We start from the raw sequence: 17,420 nt of genomic DNA on the forward strand, positions 1-17,420 counted from the left end.
ATACATCTTTTCATTGTTGATGACTTTGTTTTTGGATCGAATTCCTGATATCTACACTAGTCAAGCAAAAAATTACACTCAATGTATAAAAACTATATTGAGATCTCTAAAACTTTTATATTGGCAGCGCCTGAAAATCGATACTTGTGAAACACAGAACACTAAGGGACTGATTGTTCGGATTCTAAATTTTGCGTTTTGTGCATTGAAAGGAAGAAACGACACTACGTGCAGTGTTCTTCGGCCAAAGCAAAAATCTTTCAGTTTCCTAGCAACGAAATTGCCTCCTAACTACCAGCCTGTTGCTATGGTTAATCTCAATGACAACTACAAAGACGGTTAGTTTCTCTTGTAGGCAGCTGCGTATCTAATACAGCGTCAATTTTTACGTGTCTGGATACGTTATTAACATATAAAGGCGTGATCCGACGATCCTATTTAGCCATTGTCCCGGTACTACGCGATCTAGCGACGCGTGAACAAATTGATCTCCAAGAGATCATTGACGAGTTAGAAGATCTTATTGTAGACACATACTCCGAGTCGCAATCGCAATATAAAAGTGACTGGACGAACAACGTGCTACTTTGCGCAAAATCATTGAATTAACCTTGGTGAGTAAGAAGAAAAGGTAAAGAAACTAGTAGGTTAGATTCTCTAACAACATCTTCGTGACAATTCTTATGAAGTCCTCGAAAAAAATCAATTGGAAAACGATACAAACACGTATCGATCGCAAGCTGGCATTTAAAACATCCGAAACTTCAGCCAGCACAACAACCAGTTTCAAAAAAACTGCGTCGTCCTCGCAGCATCACAGAATCCTCTTGTCAGATAGCGACAAAAAGAAGGTTGAGAATATGCTGGTTGATTTGGACAAAAGAGAATACTGGGTTTTGGAGGCCACAAAAGCTAGGGCGAAAGAAACGGGTGAACAGCCAAATTCTGTAGAAGAAAAGATCCATGGTTTTGCTGTCAAGTACCAGTTCTACCAGTAAGTATTTATCGCTAAGATATGTGGAAGGAAAGGCCTACATAATTACGTCTAATATATCATGTATGTAGCCCCTGCCAATCGCTGATTATCGATCTTGCGGATAAACATTGGGAGGACGTTTTCAGCAAAGAAGAACTTGATGAGATGCGATCATTTGGTGATCCTATTCTTCGGGAAATCCCTCAAGAATTGGCATTACAATTGAGCGAACTCGGGAAGATGGTAATACGATGTCATTGGAGGCTGGAAACATTTTTATTTCTTGTTAATACAGAACCAACTGTGTATATGTATAGACAAGTGCAGTCGACGCATACAACTTTGCGAGAAAACTCGACTACAACATCGTTACTGAACCGCTGCTAGCATGGTTGGCGCTGAGTGTGATGAATACAGCAAAGTATTTTATTGATTCAACATCAGAAACGACAAGCTCGCTTTTAGAAAGCGATAAACTATACTACTTGTGGGGCTTTGTCAACACAGTTTTCGACCGCACTGAAGTAAAGGCACTCGGGTAAGTTGCTGTGTCGATATTAGGCAATACTTAAAAGCATCTAGTCCAACATAATTTTCAAAAAGCAAAGAGATTTCTAGCGAGGCCAACGCAACGGCTAGAAACACCAAGCGAAAACTATCCGCAATCGAGCCCATAGCGAACAAAAAGATGGGCAGCCGTACAGACATCATATACAAGATTAGCAACATCGAGCTCGGCTGCTTGGAAATTGGAGGAAAGGTCGACGCAACGAAAGAATATAAAGATAGCATGATCAAGATGCCACCAGTGCTCAAAGACATGATCATTGCGGTAGCTGAACGAAAACGGGCGAGTTTGCGCAAGATTCACGTCCTCGGCTATAATATCAACGGTAAGTTTATATACTTAATGAATGATAAGAAGACGTTACGGCATTTACGTCTAATACCGGACAGGGTTAGCTGTTCTTAGCCATGGCCATTCAAACCCACATGTATTTAAGGCGTGTACTAAATGCATCTTGCATAACTCAAATCATCAGGTGACTCAATCTCTCTGCTCGATGTCGACGCCCCCAGAGGCTTTGTTACACGCATACGTCGTATCAAAGACGTGCCCTTCCCATCTAGCAGCAGCGATTACGCCACAACGATTGTCCCGCTCTTACAACTTGCGATAATTGGCAAGTGTATCATCGATGATACATGGAAGCAGTTCTGTCAAACAGAAGCAAGCTTGGCCGATTTTGTAAGTCAAGTCTCCCCACTGCCACCATGTTTCATACCAGAAGCACTATCCACATCAAACAAGGCAGCATCGTCAACCCCATCCACATCGCCAACTTCTGTCGCTTCTGAATCAACTAGTAAAAAACGAAGATGAGCCAAGCCTGAGCCTGATGAACACCAATAAGTAATTGTAACATATAACGTTTCAGCCATCATCACAAATTGCCGCATCGTTGTACCTCCTGAGCTGTTTACTTCATTTTATATCCTCTACATTGACGACTTATTCTGTACATCGACAATCATTTATACATACAAAAATTTGGCTTTATTATATTTCAAGGTAAAACCCGTTACTCTGACAATTACCCGCAGAAGATGGAGTAACCACCAATTTACTTATATTGCCACCAATATAAGAGCTGCCTCCCCCCCACAATTTAAATCTCTTTTGAAAGTCAGAGAGTCGATGACGTTGGTGGAGCGCGCTATAAAGAAAATTTCAGGAGAAAGAACAGTGTCTCCTCTTAGTTTTGGCCAATACAGCAGTATAAAAAGCACGACGATAATTGACTGAATGGAGCGAAAGCAATTAAGGCACAGTATAAACACTTTGCTTATTTCTATGAATGGCCAAAAGTAGTGCAGTAAAGGGCAGTAGAATCGAGGGGCATTGCAACGAGTGAGTTTCTGTTCCTTTCTCTGTAGAGCTGCCAATTGCGACATGCCACAAGGTCTTTGACGATTTCACGTACAAACAATTGAAGAATGCACATCTTAATCCACATGGACCTTCAGCAGCAGATTTAGTAGCAGCATAATGGAAAAGAGAACAGTGCCTACAGGTATGTCGTATTGCAGAGGAGACAGTTGCAAACGCGGCTTTTTTTGAAACTTTGTCTGTGTTTTTGACACAGCACAGCTAACAAGAACGCTACGCCATTTCGAATAGAATTGCCTGAACGATTGATGGAAGGATTGAGGGAAACGGCAACTAATTGCAACGGCCTTGTTGAAGCAAGGATAAGGGTAATATTGACGGGTTTATATTGCTCACTTTTCGTGTGCTATTATGGCTTCTTTTGCGACCGCTGTTTGGCCATTACTATGCTACTACAGGGCACATTCCACACACTGAGCGATTTCTACATGGCGTAATAACTGGGCAGAATGGGACCAACGCGATCAACAGCACAGCATGTAAAGTACGACTGTTTCAAGATGATCAGCTGTGGGTGAAGTTGTTCTGCCTCCTCCACCAAACTCGTTGCTGATCTCTAGACTCTATTGTTACCACAACAAACATTCAACTGCCAATGACAAACGCCGTTGCCATTGCCGCTCATGACGCGACTCTAGTGGAAACTACTCCTGCGACTCAGGCTTGCCGTCAGTCTTTTCCTCAAAGCATCCACACCTAGTCATTATTTCACACAGAAGCTAAAAATCGCGGTTGGATGGAACATGGCATAATTATGGACGTAAGTCAAAGCACAGTAGGAGAAATAAGAGATATAGGACTGATATTGATATGTATACAGAATAAAGAAAGAAAAGGATAATGAAATGACGTTAATGGTTCTGGCGTTGGAAGTTGGAATTGGGAGGGAGAGTGAGGGCGTCGGCCATGCGTTGGTTGAAGGTAGAGTAGCTATGTTTCATCTGTTTAGCGTCCTCTATTATGGCGTCAAGAACATCGTCTTTGCCAGGACGCATGATCGATTTAGAAACGAGTCGTCTAGAAGCTACGATCTCTTTGTTGAGCGCTAAAACAACCTGCTCTAATTGCGGGCAGGTCTATTTGCATACCCCCTCATGCACACCCCCAGTCACACCCAGGTAGGATTTCTGTTACACACACCCCGCTGACATTTCTTTCGTGCACACCCCCTAACACCCTTTTGACTGAAAATTGTGCAAAATATTTTGGTCATGCACTCCTTTATTAAAGTTACAGTAATGCAGCTTATTCCTGAAGCTATGCGAACTTGCAATAAAGAAATGATCCAGCATAAAGTATATGCTTAAATAGAAATATATATGAGATACCTCTTTGCCTATCATCATTGTATATGGGTATACATTGGACGGACAGTTTTATTATGTAAAATTCCAGGAACATTTGATGTGATACAAACGCGCTTTTATTTATTAAAATTTCTACCTACCTCATTACTGCTCATTAAACGCAATGTCAAAAACAATGACCTCCATACCAGAAGAACTTAACACTACATGGGATGGATTCGATGCCGCAAAGACTGCCTGCTATGCATGGGGCAAAGAAAATGGTGTCTCGTTGCGTACTATTAGAAGTAATAAGATGGGAAATAAGAGGAAGCTCCAGATTGCTTGCAAGCATTATGGTGAGCCAGTCAACAAGGGCGTATGTGAAGAGCAGAAGACCACGACAAGACAAATGGTTATTGTAGATGACGAGGGCACGGCCATTGCATCATCCAAGGATAAAAAGATCGACACTCGTCAAAGGGACTCTCAGCGGTTTGGTTGCAAATTCGAAATGATCCTTCGTCCTTTGAACCAGACCAGCAACCAATGGCACATAGTCTCTTTCTATGATGGCGGTCATAACCATGAGTTGGCAAACGAGCTTTCGTCATACCCAATGCTCCGTAGACTCGATCACGATGAGGAGGTCGTTATGAAGATGGTACAAGCGCATGCAACCAACAAAGCTGTATTGTCTTATCTTGCCAGCAAGAACAAGATTGCTCATCCTAAGGACATCACCAATCTTCGTCAGCGCATCTTCAACAACGACCCAGATCATGCAATGTTTCAGCTGATCAAAAAGCTTCAAGAAAACGAGTACGAAGTCCAATGGAAAGCAAAACAAGAAGGCGACAAACGCTTTTTGCAGTCTCTCTTCTTTGCGCACAAATTGGCAATCGCACTCGCTCGCCAATTCCCGGACGTTGTTACCTTGGACGCCACTTACAAGACAAACAAGCACCGGTTGCCATTTATCAACATTGTTGGAACTGGCAACATTGGATATCCCCAATTGATGACTTTCTGCATTGCTGGCTGCTGGGTATCAGAGGAAAACAACGACAGCTACGATTGGGTGATTCGCAAGCTTCAAACTGTCGTTTGGCCACTTGATCAGGTTTCGTCCCCTGGTGTGTTTGTAACAGACAGCGAATCTGCTTTGACCGGTGCTCTCGACCGCGTTTTTCCAACGGCGAAGAAGATCCTATGCAAGATCCATATACGACGCAACTTCAGGGTCAACCTACGCAAGCTTTTTGATGTCAAGGACCATTACGAGGAACTCGAGAAAGCTATCAATTTTTTAATGGCTAGTGAGTATCAAGACAAGTTCAACGATATGCGATCCACAATTTCGAACGAGAAGCTCGAAGAAAAGGCAATGAAGATGTATGAGGAGGCTGCTCAAAAAGCAAAAAGACCCGACGTTGTCATGGACTATTTGCAAAGGTGTGTAAAATTGAATAAGCACGGATTTTTTGACCACATGATACTTGGACTTAAACATGTTTTTTCGGTATACAGAAAGCTTGCTTCAAAAGACAAGTGGGTAGGCAATCGCCTCACTTATGTAAAGCATTTCGGAAATGACAGCACAAATAGAGTCGAAGGGACGCATGCCAACATGAAAAAGGCAATCATGTCCTCAAGTGGCAATCTCCTAACTGCCTTTATGCAAATTGACTAGTTTTATCGATTGAAGGTTTATCTCTTATAGTAATTATATTGATCCGTTAGTGACGCGGCTCTTACATGCTTTCTTCCTTATATTAGAACTTGAATTGGAAGCGCCAGATCGACAAGGAAAGTTTTGGCGGAAACTCGCACATCCCACCACAGCAAAAGCAGCGTTTGGCAGCTTTGGAACGTAAAATTTCCAAGTTCGCTTTCTATGCCATCCGTGACGAGCTAACCGTCAATAATCCGTTAAAAGACTGATCACTGCCGATGTGCAATCAAGTATCATTATGATATTCCGTGCTGCCATGTGCTTCCATCACAGGGTGAAATCCCCTTAAGCTTAATTCCCAGACGCTGGCACCTTTATCCTGAGAAAACGGCATCTCAAGGTAGCCATGGCTGTTATGTAAAAGCTGTTATATTTGTAACGTACAGTATCTGATTTTTGTTGTTATTAGGAGAACCAAACACAACAAGCAATAGCAATAGCAATAGCAATAGCAACATTTTGGCGATGACTGGTTCATTTACAGCCCCAAGCCTGGAATCGCAAATCGAAGGAGAGCTCACACGCCTCAACAATCTTGTACACCGCTTTCCAGATAATCAACAACGTGCAACTCTCCTCGCGCACCTACAATCTATCAATGATGATATGTTCATCGACGTTGAGCAGCTTCAGCAGCCAAAATCAATCCCCAAAAGCACCCAAAAACCACAAAACAGCAGCAACAAGCGTGAGCTGATCGCTTTAGAGCATCAAGACTCTCAAAGCCGAAAGAAAGCAAACACCGGCATTGGTCGTGATGCTGCAGCAATATGGTAAAGTTTTATGCATTAAGATGTATAGCCAATTCTTTACTTAAATTTTTAATATCTATAGGAACGGAAAGATGGAGCCAACAATAGCAAATGAAGCAAACAACATGGCACTCACCATCCCTCCTCCTCCAAAAATTCGCTTTGTACCTAACATCAACCTTGTTTGCAAATGGATCCTCCACCAGCTGTTGAATTGGTGCATAATCCCATGCCAGACGGTAACTGTGGCTTTCGGGCCTTAGCTGTTGAGCTGTATAACACAGAGGAGCGATACGTCGATGTCAAGACCAAGATGCTCGATCAGTACCTCTCCAACGCCATACGCTTTACCAATACTATGACAAGGGTCGTTTACTAAAAGTACTCGATCCATATTCAAGTGAATGGTTCGTCTCGCCTGAATGCAGTCAAGTTGCCGCTGATACGTTCGAAACGCCAATTGTTATAGATGGCGCACAATCGCACATTTTCTTCCCTTTAACGAACAACCCAGTACACGCCAAGCGCACCCACCCAATCGTCCTACAGCTTATTGGAAACCACTTCATACTCGTTATGACCAAAAACGACGCAGCTATCCAGTGGCCTGAAATATTCCCTGAGGGTCGTGGACCACACAAAAGCATTCGCGATGATCCTTGGTATCCCCTTTTTGAAGATTCTTTTGAACGGTCTATTCGACCGTTTCCCGATTTCACGATTCCCAATGACGAAGAAGTGCATCCCATTCACGCATCTGATTCTGAGGGCGAAGACTTAACCACCTGTAACCGAAATAATTAATCAGCTATTTGACACTTGATCCTCTTACTTTTTCGCTACCTTTCTTACTTTCCCTGTCACTTTCTCTTTTTTTATTCTTTTTGCCAACACCTTATACTTAGACTAATAGACGAATCCTGTATCAATTTTCTTTATGCATTCTGCCAATTCTTTTCAGTCAAAAGGGTGTGAGGGGGTGTGTACGAAAGAAATGTCAGCGGGGTGTGTGTAACAGAAATCCTACCTGGGTGTGACTGGGGGTGTGCATGAGGGGGTGTGCAAATAGACCTGCCCCCTAATTGCTGTACTTTATCTTGGTCTTGTTGTTCTTGACCTTCTTGTGCAGTTGCTGTTGATGATGGTGTTGTTACAGTCTGTTGAGCCCACTGTTGCTGGGTCTCCCAGGAAGGACGCACAGTAAGACTTCCGACATGATGCTCTACCAAAAACATGTGCTTACAAGGGAACAAAGTCAAGGAGAATTATGGACACGTACAGGTGATCACCTGGCCATTATTAGCAGTGACCTACATTAGAAAATATAGAACACTATGTGAGAAATAACGTACAGGAGATTACTAGTATGGTTTTCTTACATTGTATGTAAAATTGTTGCCTGTGAACGATGCAACAATGTATTGCGCTTCTGGCAGCACTGTAGTTACCATTCGCGCAATCATCTTCCGTTTCTTCTCAGCCTTAATTTCCTCTTTTCGTGAAGAGTGCTCATGGGCACTCATGCGGCCAACGTTTGCTGTTAAGCGTCTTATTTCGGACTGAACGTCGAATGCGATGTCAGAGGAGAGGATTTGAACGAGCATATCGAGACGATGCATCCTCTTGCGCTTCAAATACAGAGTCTTTAATTGGTTGTGCCAAGATTCGACGTAGTTGTTCGTTTGCATGTTGGTGTATATTTCTGGCTGATAACAACTGGCCCAACGTTCAACAGCTGCTCCATTCAAGGCCCTGATCCAATACTGGTCGAAATAGTCGTGGAATAGGCGATATTTGCGCCGAGTGTAACCAAGAAAGTCTTCCAGTAGGTCTCTAAAGCGCGCTTGGTTTGGCTCATACATAAGAGCACGCAGCCGTTCACGAACATTCTTCTTGGCCCTCGCGCCAGTCACCTTTTCTTGGACATTCTTTGTCCAAGCACGCATAACGTGCCAAAGGCAGTGTTGAATGCTGCAAGTTGGCCACACCTCGGTAATCGCGTTATCCTCAGCAAGATCACGATGATTGTTATACGCTGAGGATTCAAACCAAGAGAAGCAAGGAAACGGAACCAACCAAGAAGGGGGAGAGATGACTTATCATCAGTTATGAGATAAGTGACAGGAACGCCACGACCAGCAAGAGGATGGCGGATAACCATCGTGTATAGAACACCACTTGCATATCGCGACACATCATGAGTCGCATCCAGACATATGAAGCCGCCACTTCTGCTAAGCAACAATGCTTTCTGCCAAGGAGCCAAGAAACCAAAGGTGAACCGTTGAGCAGAAAGAAGACGCAGACCAGCTCCATTGGTGTCAATCCAAACATTGTAGCCCTGTGTTTCAAGGGAAGCCAACCATTCTTCAACTGATGTAAAGTCATCGGTGTCTTTAGTACAGTGTTCCTGTCGATACTTATAGAATATATTATAAACATCGACAGAATTGACGTAGGAATCCTGTTGGTTTGCATCCAGATGCCCAAGCGTGCGTTGTAAGTGGGTGCGGATTTCACGGACGTTGTACCCTTTACGCAATTCGACGAGTATCTTTTCCTTGAGCTCGTCAGATGCAGGAAGGTACTGAACATCTTCAACGGTGCCAGGTACATGCCCAGTATGCTGACCTTTGTACTCGAATCGCGCAGTTGTTGGGTCTTCAACGTCTACCTTGATCGATAGCTTAGCACCGCATCCAACTTGCTTAGACTTTTTCTGGATTGGCCGACGACGGATGTTATCATCGGTCCCTTCATCAGAATCATCATCCGAGTCAACGTCAGAATTACGCCCTTCTAGATCGCCATCTTGCTGCGGTTTTGCATAATCTTTACGATGGCAAAAGTATCTGATGGTCTTGATGGTTTTCGATGGCCTATTTCTTTTGTTGATAGGCTCGCTGTTTTCCTGAGCAGCAGCTGCTTGTGCCAATTTTTGCTCTATATGTCGTTGCATAAAATAAAGAATCACAATAAGCACCAAATCAATGGCATATTTCTAAGCATTCGCTCATTATTCATACCCTTTGCTTTAGCAGGGTAATAGGTGGAATGATATATCCAAGATTCACCAGTGGTATGGGGTTGCTGCGCGAGTATCTCTTCATACTCGTCGATGTGGCTTGAGATAGGACGCGCAGCAGACTTAAAGGTAAAAATAACTGCTTCGCTAAGAGTAGCAGCAGCAGTAGTAGTGCCGGTGTTGGTGGTAGTAATGGCGGATGTGTTTGTGGACATGTCAGTGCTAATGGCGAATGGCGAATGCGAGATCGGAAAGTAAAGCGTTTAGAATTACCAAAGAGAAAAAGAATTCAGGCACAACTGTTTATTTAAATATCATGGTGACACGAGCAGACATATCTCGCTTTTTGATATAGGACACACTCTATATAATGGCAACACATAGAACATATAGGCATAAACAAAACATCAACTTTATTGAAGTAAAACTCTCTCTCCACATACCAACCATGATATCATACTCCCGATCATACGTATACAGTTTCACCCAGTAGTCCAACATATAACCCAGCTCTTCTGCTATTTATAACCGTGTTCCACAGTACTGTGCTTTGACTTACGTCCATAATTATGCCATGTTCCATCCAACCGCGATTTTTAGCTTCTGTGTGAAATAATGACTAGGTGTGGATGCTTTGAGGAAAAGACTGACGGCAAGCCTGAGTCGCAGGAGTAGTTTCCACTAGAGTCGCGTCATGAGCGGCAATGGCAACGGCGTTTGTCATTGGCAGTTGAATGTTTGTTGTGGTAACAATGGAGTCTAGAGATCAGCAACGAGTTTGGTGGAGGAGGCAGAACAACTTCACCCACAGCTGATCATCTTGAAACAGTCGTACTTTACATGCTGTGCTGTTGATCGCGTTGGTCCCATTCTGCCCAGTTATTACGCCATGTAGAAATCGCTCAGTGTGTGGAATGTGCCCTGTAGTAGCATAGTAATGGCCAAACAGCGGTCGCAAAAGAAGCCATAATAGCACACGAAAAGTGAGCAATATAAACCCGTCAATATTACCCTTATCCTTGCTTCAACAAGGCCGTTGCAATTAGTTGCCGTTTCCCTCAATCCTTCCATCAATCGTTCAGGCAATTCTATTCGAAATGGCGTAGCGTTCTTGTTAGCTGTGCTGTGTCAAAAAACACAGACAAAGTTTCAAAAAAAGCCGCGTTTGCAACTGTCTCCTCTGCAATACGACATACCTGTAGGCACTGTTCTCTTTTCCATTATGCTGCTACTAAATCTGCTGCTGAAGGTCCATGTGGATTAAAATGTGCATTCTTCAATTGTTTGTACGTGAAATCGTCAAAGACCTTGTGGCATGTCGCAATTGGCAGCTCTACAGAGAAAGGAACAGAAACTCACTCGTTGCAATGCCCCTCGATTCTACTGCCCTTTACTGCACTACTTTTGGCCATTCATAGAAATAAGCAAAGTGTTTATACCGTGCCTTAATTGCTTTCGCTCCATTCAGTCAATTATCGTCGTGCTTTTTATACTGCTGTATTGGCCAAAATTAAGAGGAGACACTGTTCTTTCTCCTGAAATTTTCTTTATAGCGCGCTCCACCAACGTCATCGGGAACGGCTATTTGCACCACCCCACCTGCACCACCCCTCGGGTAGTGACCAGCTTTTCGGAGGTGAAATGGCATGGCGGGTGGTGAGAAACGATGAAGGGTGGTGAGAGGAGGCATGTATTTCAATGAAATCTTTATAATGGGTCTATCTGTTATTGTTCAAGGTAACTAGACTACACGTTAACTATCAGTAAAGTACCGGTTTTTCTTTAAAGTGATCTTCGATTTTCTTATAAATCAAAGTGCTGCAATAGTACGATTACAGCAAGACCATAACTATTGTATTATGGGTGTTTACATAATATATCATGTTTTCATGGTCTGATTGATAATTAGTACACTTCTTTGACACTGTTTTCTTTTTGCTTACATTATTCGATTACACATCTTGTAGCAATATTGCTGTTTGCGAGCTGGTTGTTTGACGTTTTTAAAGTAAGAGAGAAGGGAAGAGGTCTATTTTTTGTGGTCGATTAAGTAGGAATGGTTGGTGAAGTTGTGGCGGGTACAAAAGAGATTATGGGAGCGATGGACAGAAGGGTACACAACTTGGGCAGCTGGTCTAAAAGAGACATGGTAGAAATGAAAATTGCTCAACTGCATACTGATAGGTTTACCTGTAGGAGCGGAAAGGAAAGGTATGTATAGAGTTGAGAATTCAACAGAATACCAAGCAATGGCTTTTGAGAACGCATTGGCAGCTAGAATTGCACAAGAATGATTGAAATATGAAGCAGTATTGCAAGGAGAGGAGCGATCGGATAACTTATGCTACACTGAAGCCAGTTCATCTTCTCTAAAGAGATGTAAGAAAATAGCGCGATTCTGCTGCAAAAACACAAACATATCGTCTTTGATGGATGGCCACATATCCTCATCGTTTTTCAAGGCCAAAGCCAAGACACGAAAACCACAATTACCATTAGGCTGAGGACTAACAATAGTGGCGACTTGCTGCTTGGGTACATCGGTGCTTAAGACACCAGCCAATGGCACCGCCAGTTCCTTGCCCTTTCCTTCCCTATTTTAACGGCCCACCACAATCAGCTTATATTATACACTGGAATGATTGGTACATACCATGTGGCTGCTGCGTCAGCTCCGAAGCCCGTCTTGGCCTTTTTTGCTTTGCTCATCTTGGATTTCGAGTGTAATTGGCAAGCGTTTGTTGTTATTACTGCTGTTGCTGCTGCTGCTGCTGCTGCTGGCGTTATTTGCAGTAGTGCGAGCTGTTGTTTTCTTTGTTCGCACAGGTGGAGATTGCAGTTCATGCATATCAATGAACGAATCATTACTGATTGCCTTCAATTTATGCAAAAGATCTGCTAGTTGCTGCTGGTTTTGGAGATTGAATCCTAGGTTTTCAATCCGGACAAGCTCAGCGGCGACTTGCTTTTCGATCGTTGGCTTCTCGTGGTCGTCCACAACTGCTATAACGTTGGGTGCAGAGAGCACATCGACAAATTCGTCTATTGCAAAAAAGAAGAAAAGAAAACCGGCTCATAAATCGTCGGTGAACATACTCACCATTGTTTTAAACTCTGCAATAGCCATACCATTGAGATTCGATGCTGTTTTTTCTGGGAACAAGTGCCAGCGCCGAGGGATAATCGACAATGGAATGGGCCCGTCAGCTGGATACATATGACAGCATGGTATTCCGTAATGGATCTTTAAGGCACACTTGCAATGCATCGTCTTCAGCACGTTCGAAAATCTCAACTGGTCTTTGATGGCTTCAAAAGCAAAGCGAGATATATTACGACTGAGGAGCTCAAGTCGCGTTTTATATGCCTCAGGAAGATGAGAATTAGCACTCAATGCTTCCTTATCAACCTACTGATTCCAGTTGGTGTTCTACAAAAGCGGCTATCATCAATTACACAGTATTGCTTATCGCAAACCCCAAACGTGCCGATACTTAAATATAAGTATGCAACAACATGAATTGATGCGAACATTTCTCAGTAAAACGTATGTATATATACCTTGTCTTTATACCACATATTCAGATGTGTGAAAAAAAGATGAAGGCTGCTGGATGGATCGATGTACTTTTTGATTTCGGCGTGAGCACCTTCAGCCCGGTTGGTACTCGTATTTCCAAGGTGTCGCAGTTGGCCAGTCTCACTACCAACCCATTTTTCCCCAAAGGCAAGTTTACTATAGAAAGAGTATATGAGCTAGATCAATCATAAAGCCCCACAAGGATTTGGACAACATTCAAAGGTACACTAATCATCTACCTTTTCAAGTAGCTTCGTGCCTTTTCAGGATCTGAACAACACAGTATTGCATTTTCAAACATAGTAGGCGCCTTTTGCTCTAGTTTTGCATCAGACACCTTCTCCATCATATCATCGAACTTGTCCTTGTAAGAGCTAGACATCAAAAGGTTGAGCGCCTTTTCTACCTGGTCCCATTGTTCTTGAGTGTCAAAAAGCTTTCGAAGGTTCGTCTTGAAGTTTCTATGCAAATGGATTTTACACAGTATCTTCGTAGACTCAGGGAAAGTGGAATCAAGCGCAGTCATTAATGCCGCTTCACTGTCTGTGACGAACACTTTTGGATAAACCGCTGTCGAAGACGAGTAAACAACTGACTTTAGCTATTGAGCAAACCACATATACGACCCTGTGGTCTCATTCGAGACCCATCCTCCAGCTACACAAAAGCTTCTTAACGCCTTCACGCCAACATTTCCGGTACCAATCACATTTATAAATGGCATTTTGTTGCGATTGGTCTGGTAGGTGGCATCCATGGAAATCACCTCTGGGAATTGGTTTGCAACCTTTATAGCATCGCCATGGGCAAAGAACAACGCATTGAGGAAAATCTTTTCCCCTTCTTGTCTCGAGTCAAAACGGACGTGGTAATCGTTCTCTTGCAGAAGGTTGATCAGGTTGAACATTGCACCATCAGGGTCGTTGTTGAACACTGTTTGACGAATGTTTGAAATATCCTTTGCGGTGGTACCAGAATGGCCTTTGCTGCGTAGGAAGTCTGTGATGACTCTGTTGGTGGCATGGTTGAGGATTAAGGTACGCACTGTCTGGAGAACGTCTCCTTTCAAGCGGCAGTGCAGTGGGTAGGCACTAGGTTCGAAAGCCATATGGTGATTGTGTCCGCCATCATAGATACTCACTACATGCCATTGCTGGCTCTTACTGTCTAATGGTCGTAGCATCAGATTGAGAGGGCAACCAATCCGTTGAGAATCCTTGCTACGTCCTTTCTTCTTTTTCTCGGTGCTGCTCAGAATGCCACCTTCCTCGTCAATAACAATTGTTGTTTGTTGCTGCTGCGATTGTTGCTCTTTCGGTGTCTGGTCACGGGGCTGACCAAAGTGCTTACAGCCAAGTTAGCACCTTCGCTTGGGGCCTTTTTTATCAGCTCTGATTACTGAAAGCTGGAACTTGTTATTCAACGCCCAAGATTGCAAGGATGTAATTGCAATGTCGTACGATTCGTACGTTTGGTTGATTTCCTCGGGGATGTTTGGTGATCTCGTCTATAATGTCGACATGCTTGCTGAATGGAAAAGGAAGGACGCGTTTTTTTTCCTTGTCACACAAAATTATAGAAAGGATCACATCTTTAATTCTCAACTCAAGCCTCTCTGATTGTTTCGGTAGCAACATCCTGGTTAGTGTGTCATAGTCTTTAGCAAACGTTCTCATCAACGATAGTGCTCAATACTGCGATGACTGTAGGCTACTACTGATGATTTACATTATTTTGACAGATAGTGTATTTAGCCGCGTTTTTTTCTCACTAGTGTTCCTTTTTTTAAAAAAATAGACATTTATGCAGCAAACTCGTAATGTTTGTATTGTAACGTGTTAGTTTGGGTAAGAGTTACGAATCCCGTTTAATAGGATGGATAGTATAATAAAAGGTGATAAATGTGGGTGAAATGCTAAGTATTAAGCAAAAGAGATGAAATAGAAGTGTGGGAGTTCAACAACCAGGAATTATTACGTCTGGAGCCACAAAAGACAATCCTTTTGATAGGAAAGGGAAAAGCTAAAGTTAAGAGAAAGAGAAGCTAAAGAACTGACCTGTTTATTATTCAATACAAAATATTGGTCTATTTATACTAATTCTAATACACTATCTATATCTAATATAATTGGTGCTTGATCCAATGGATACCGCAGTAGTGCGAAATGGTTTTGCACCTGGTGTGAGTTGTTTTTGCACTCGCAGTAAGAGTGGTGTTGCGCAGTAAGCGTATTGTTGCAGGTGTGAGATAAATTTGCACTCATAGTTACACCAAGTCTGTGATGAAAATGATAGAGAGTAAACTGACAGATAGTGATACAAGTAGATTACAAAGCCAATACTAAGGGGAAGAGCCCGTTTATTGATTTGAATGTATTGGGGACAACAAGGTAGGTTACAACAACAAGCCGCGGCCACGATTAAGATATCTCAGGAAAATCAGAAGAAAACCATTGACAAGAAGGTGCTAGCTAAACGCAACCACCTATTGCAACCACCATTTAGTGTCGGCGACGTTGTCCTTGTATATAACAATGCAATAGAAACATCTTGGAGTGGAAAACTCGAACTCAAATGGCTGGGACCTTATATTGTCCATCAAGTTAACAACAAAAATGGTTATCAGATCAAAACCTTACAAGGAGACATGCTACGCGGAGTATTTCACGGCAACAGATTGTGTATATATAAGTTGCCAGATGTCCACTTTAGACCTACACTCACTGCCTCTCCACCGGTCAACCAGTCTCTGACCCTCATGGACCATAACACAGCGCAACAAGCCAGCGACATGGTCAATACCATGCCTCTCGCGGTAAACACACCTGACGATTGTATGGAAAACTCTTCTGCTGCGACCACCTTCGACATCCAGCAGGTGCTGGCGTTTTTGGGAGCCCCCCTGGATGACATCTTGCCAGCCGATCTGGTACAGATGATTCGACAATTGGCAGAATGGGAAGAGGCCAGAATTCGACTACCCGCACATAGAATCAAGACGGCCGAAACACTGTATCAAGTAATCCAGAATAGTCCGCATTTACGCAATAAATGCGCTAATGCACAAAACCGCTATAAAAACTTATGTGACATTTACCAACTCAACGACTTACCAATGACGCAACTGGCACGAGGCAAGAGTTTTCGTAATCTATTGAACAAGCATTTTCCAGAAGACGACACAAATCCCAACAAACGACGAAAACTCAACAACGAGCCATCGCCCCACCTCTTTATATCATAGTCGTCAACATCACTAAGGTGCAAGTCAGCTAGAAAGGTCCCTCAGATGCAAAAAAAAATCTTAAAATAAAGTTTGGAATTGCCTTTATTGGAAATCGGAGAAATCTAAAGTTGGGGGGAGGCGACGATGGCTCTTGTACTTTTTCACTGCCCATTCAGTATGACGCATGTCGAGACCTCTGCTGTACATCTCGATAAACCTCCAGGCACGATTCTCATAATGGATCATGTGCTTGATGCTAATGCGTTTTGGAAGGTCCTTTACGTGTTGTTGCAATGATGAGAAAGAATAGTCACATTCGCGCCGAGTGATGCTTTTCATCTCGGCCTACACTCTTTCGATCCAGTTACACTCGCAATGGAATTTGGGATATAACTCGAATATCATGTGATGCTTCTCACAAATTTCCTGCAAGAGCGACTTCTGCTGCTGGAAATCTGGTTGGAAGGCTACGATATGTACTGCGCAGCAATTGACAGTTTTCTCTTGCTTGCAATGACGGATTAATCCCTGTGCGGGCCAAAGGTTCCTCTCCTTGAGTATGGCTTGAAGTCCCCGAGGCACACCATTAGCATCCACCATCGGCTGCACAATCCATTCTCCGTTGTTGCCATAGTAACCGCCGTTTCTTGATACATTCTGTTTTCTGCCCGGGCTCATATTCATTCTGTACGCATTAAGCGCATCATCGGGCATTGCAGAATGGTTGGAGCTCTGGTCAAAGCAGAAAACGCCAACGCAGTTAGGATGCAATCTTTGAAACTCTTCTATTGCTGATTCAAGCTGGTTGGCCATGTCGGTCTTTTTCCAATAGCCGTCGTTTTGAGCGCCAGGAATGATCGTCTTGTATGAAAAAAGACCATGGCAGGAA

General features: G+C 43.1%; 3 protein-coding genes across 3 annotated transcripts; 2 read left to right on the forward strand and 1 right to left on the reverse strand.

The window, feature by feature from the left end:
• Positions 1 to 284: 284 nt before the first annotated feature.
• BDB00DRAFT_848860 (uncharacterized protein) lies at positions 285 to 2,405 on the forward strand. Its single transcript, XM_053125337.1, has 7 exons — positions 285 to 338; positions 443 to 579; positions 690 to 994; positions 1,066 to 1,219; positions 1,294 to 1,514; positions 1,580 to 1,869; positions 1,940 to 2,405. Exons 1-7 carry the CDS (start codon positions 308 to 310, stop codon positions 2,155 to 2,157), a joined length of 1,356 nt encoding a protein of 451 aa, XP_052974549.1. The 5' UTR covers positions 285 to 307; the 3' UTR covers positions 2,158 to 2,405.
• Positions 2,406 to 6,921: 4,516 nt separating this feature from the next.
• Positions 6,922 to 7,213, forward strand: BDB00DRAFT_848887 (uncharacterized protein; the record flags this gene model as incomplete). Its single annotated transcript, XM_053125338.1, has 2 exons — positions 6,922 to 7,001; positions 7,067 to 7,213. Coding segments are annotated over exons 1-2 (219 nt in total), but the record flags the coding sequence as incomplete, so codon positions are not given.
• A 1,942-nt stretch (positions 7,214 to 9,155) lies between these two features.
• On the reverse strand, positions 9,156 to 10,100 carry BDB00DRAFT_58395 (uncharacterized protein). The gene is made up of 3 exons (XM_053117940.1): positions 9,727 to 10,100; positions 9,332 to 9,643; positions 9,156 to 9,254 (listed from the first exon to the last, which is right to left on the reverse strand). Exons 1-3 carry the CDS (start codon positions 9,938 to 9,940, stop codon positions 9,235 to 9,237), a joined length of 546 nt encoding a protein of 181 aa, XP_052974551.1. The 5' UTR covers positions 9,941 to 10,100; the 3' UTR covers positions 9,156 to 9,234.
• Positions 10,101 to 17,420: the final 7,320 nt, after the last annotated feature.

This window comes from Zychaea mexicana (genome assembly GCF_025766255.1).
Source record: "Zychaea mexicana strain RSA 1403 chromosome Unknown BDB00scaffold_112, whole genome shotgun sequence".
Taxonomy (NCBI): Eukaryota; Fungi; Mucoromycota; class Mucoromycetes; order Mucorales; family Lichtheimiaceae; genus Zychaea; species Zychaea mexicana.

Excerpts from the sequence above, each read along its gene's own strand:
- BDB00DRAFT_848860 (XM_053125337.1), top strand. The coding sequence starts at position 308 with ATGGTTAATCTCAATGACAACTACAAAGACG. Across the intron at positions 995-1,065 it reads GTCAAGTACCAGTTCTACCA|CCCCTGCCAATCGCTGATTA; the intron begins GTAAGTATTTAT and ends TCATGTATGTAG. Across the intron at positions 1,870-1,939 it reads CCTCGGCTATAATATCAACG|CTGTTCTTAGCCATGGCCAT; the intron begins GTAAGTTTATAT and ends GGACAGGGTTAG.
- BDB00DRAFT_58395 (XM_053117940.1), bottom strand. The coding sequence starts at position 9,940 with ATGTCCACAAACACATCCGCCATTACTACCACCAACACCGGCACTACT. Across the intron at positions 9,644-9,726 it reads TTACCCTGCTAAAGCAAAGG|AGCAAAAATTGGCACAAGCA; the intron begins GTATGAATAATG and ends AACGACATATAG. Across the intron at positions 9,255-9,331 it reads TGCGCGATTCGAGTACAAAG|ATACTCGTCGAATTGCGTAA; the intron begins GTCAGCATACTG and ends CTCAAGGAAAAG.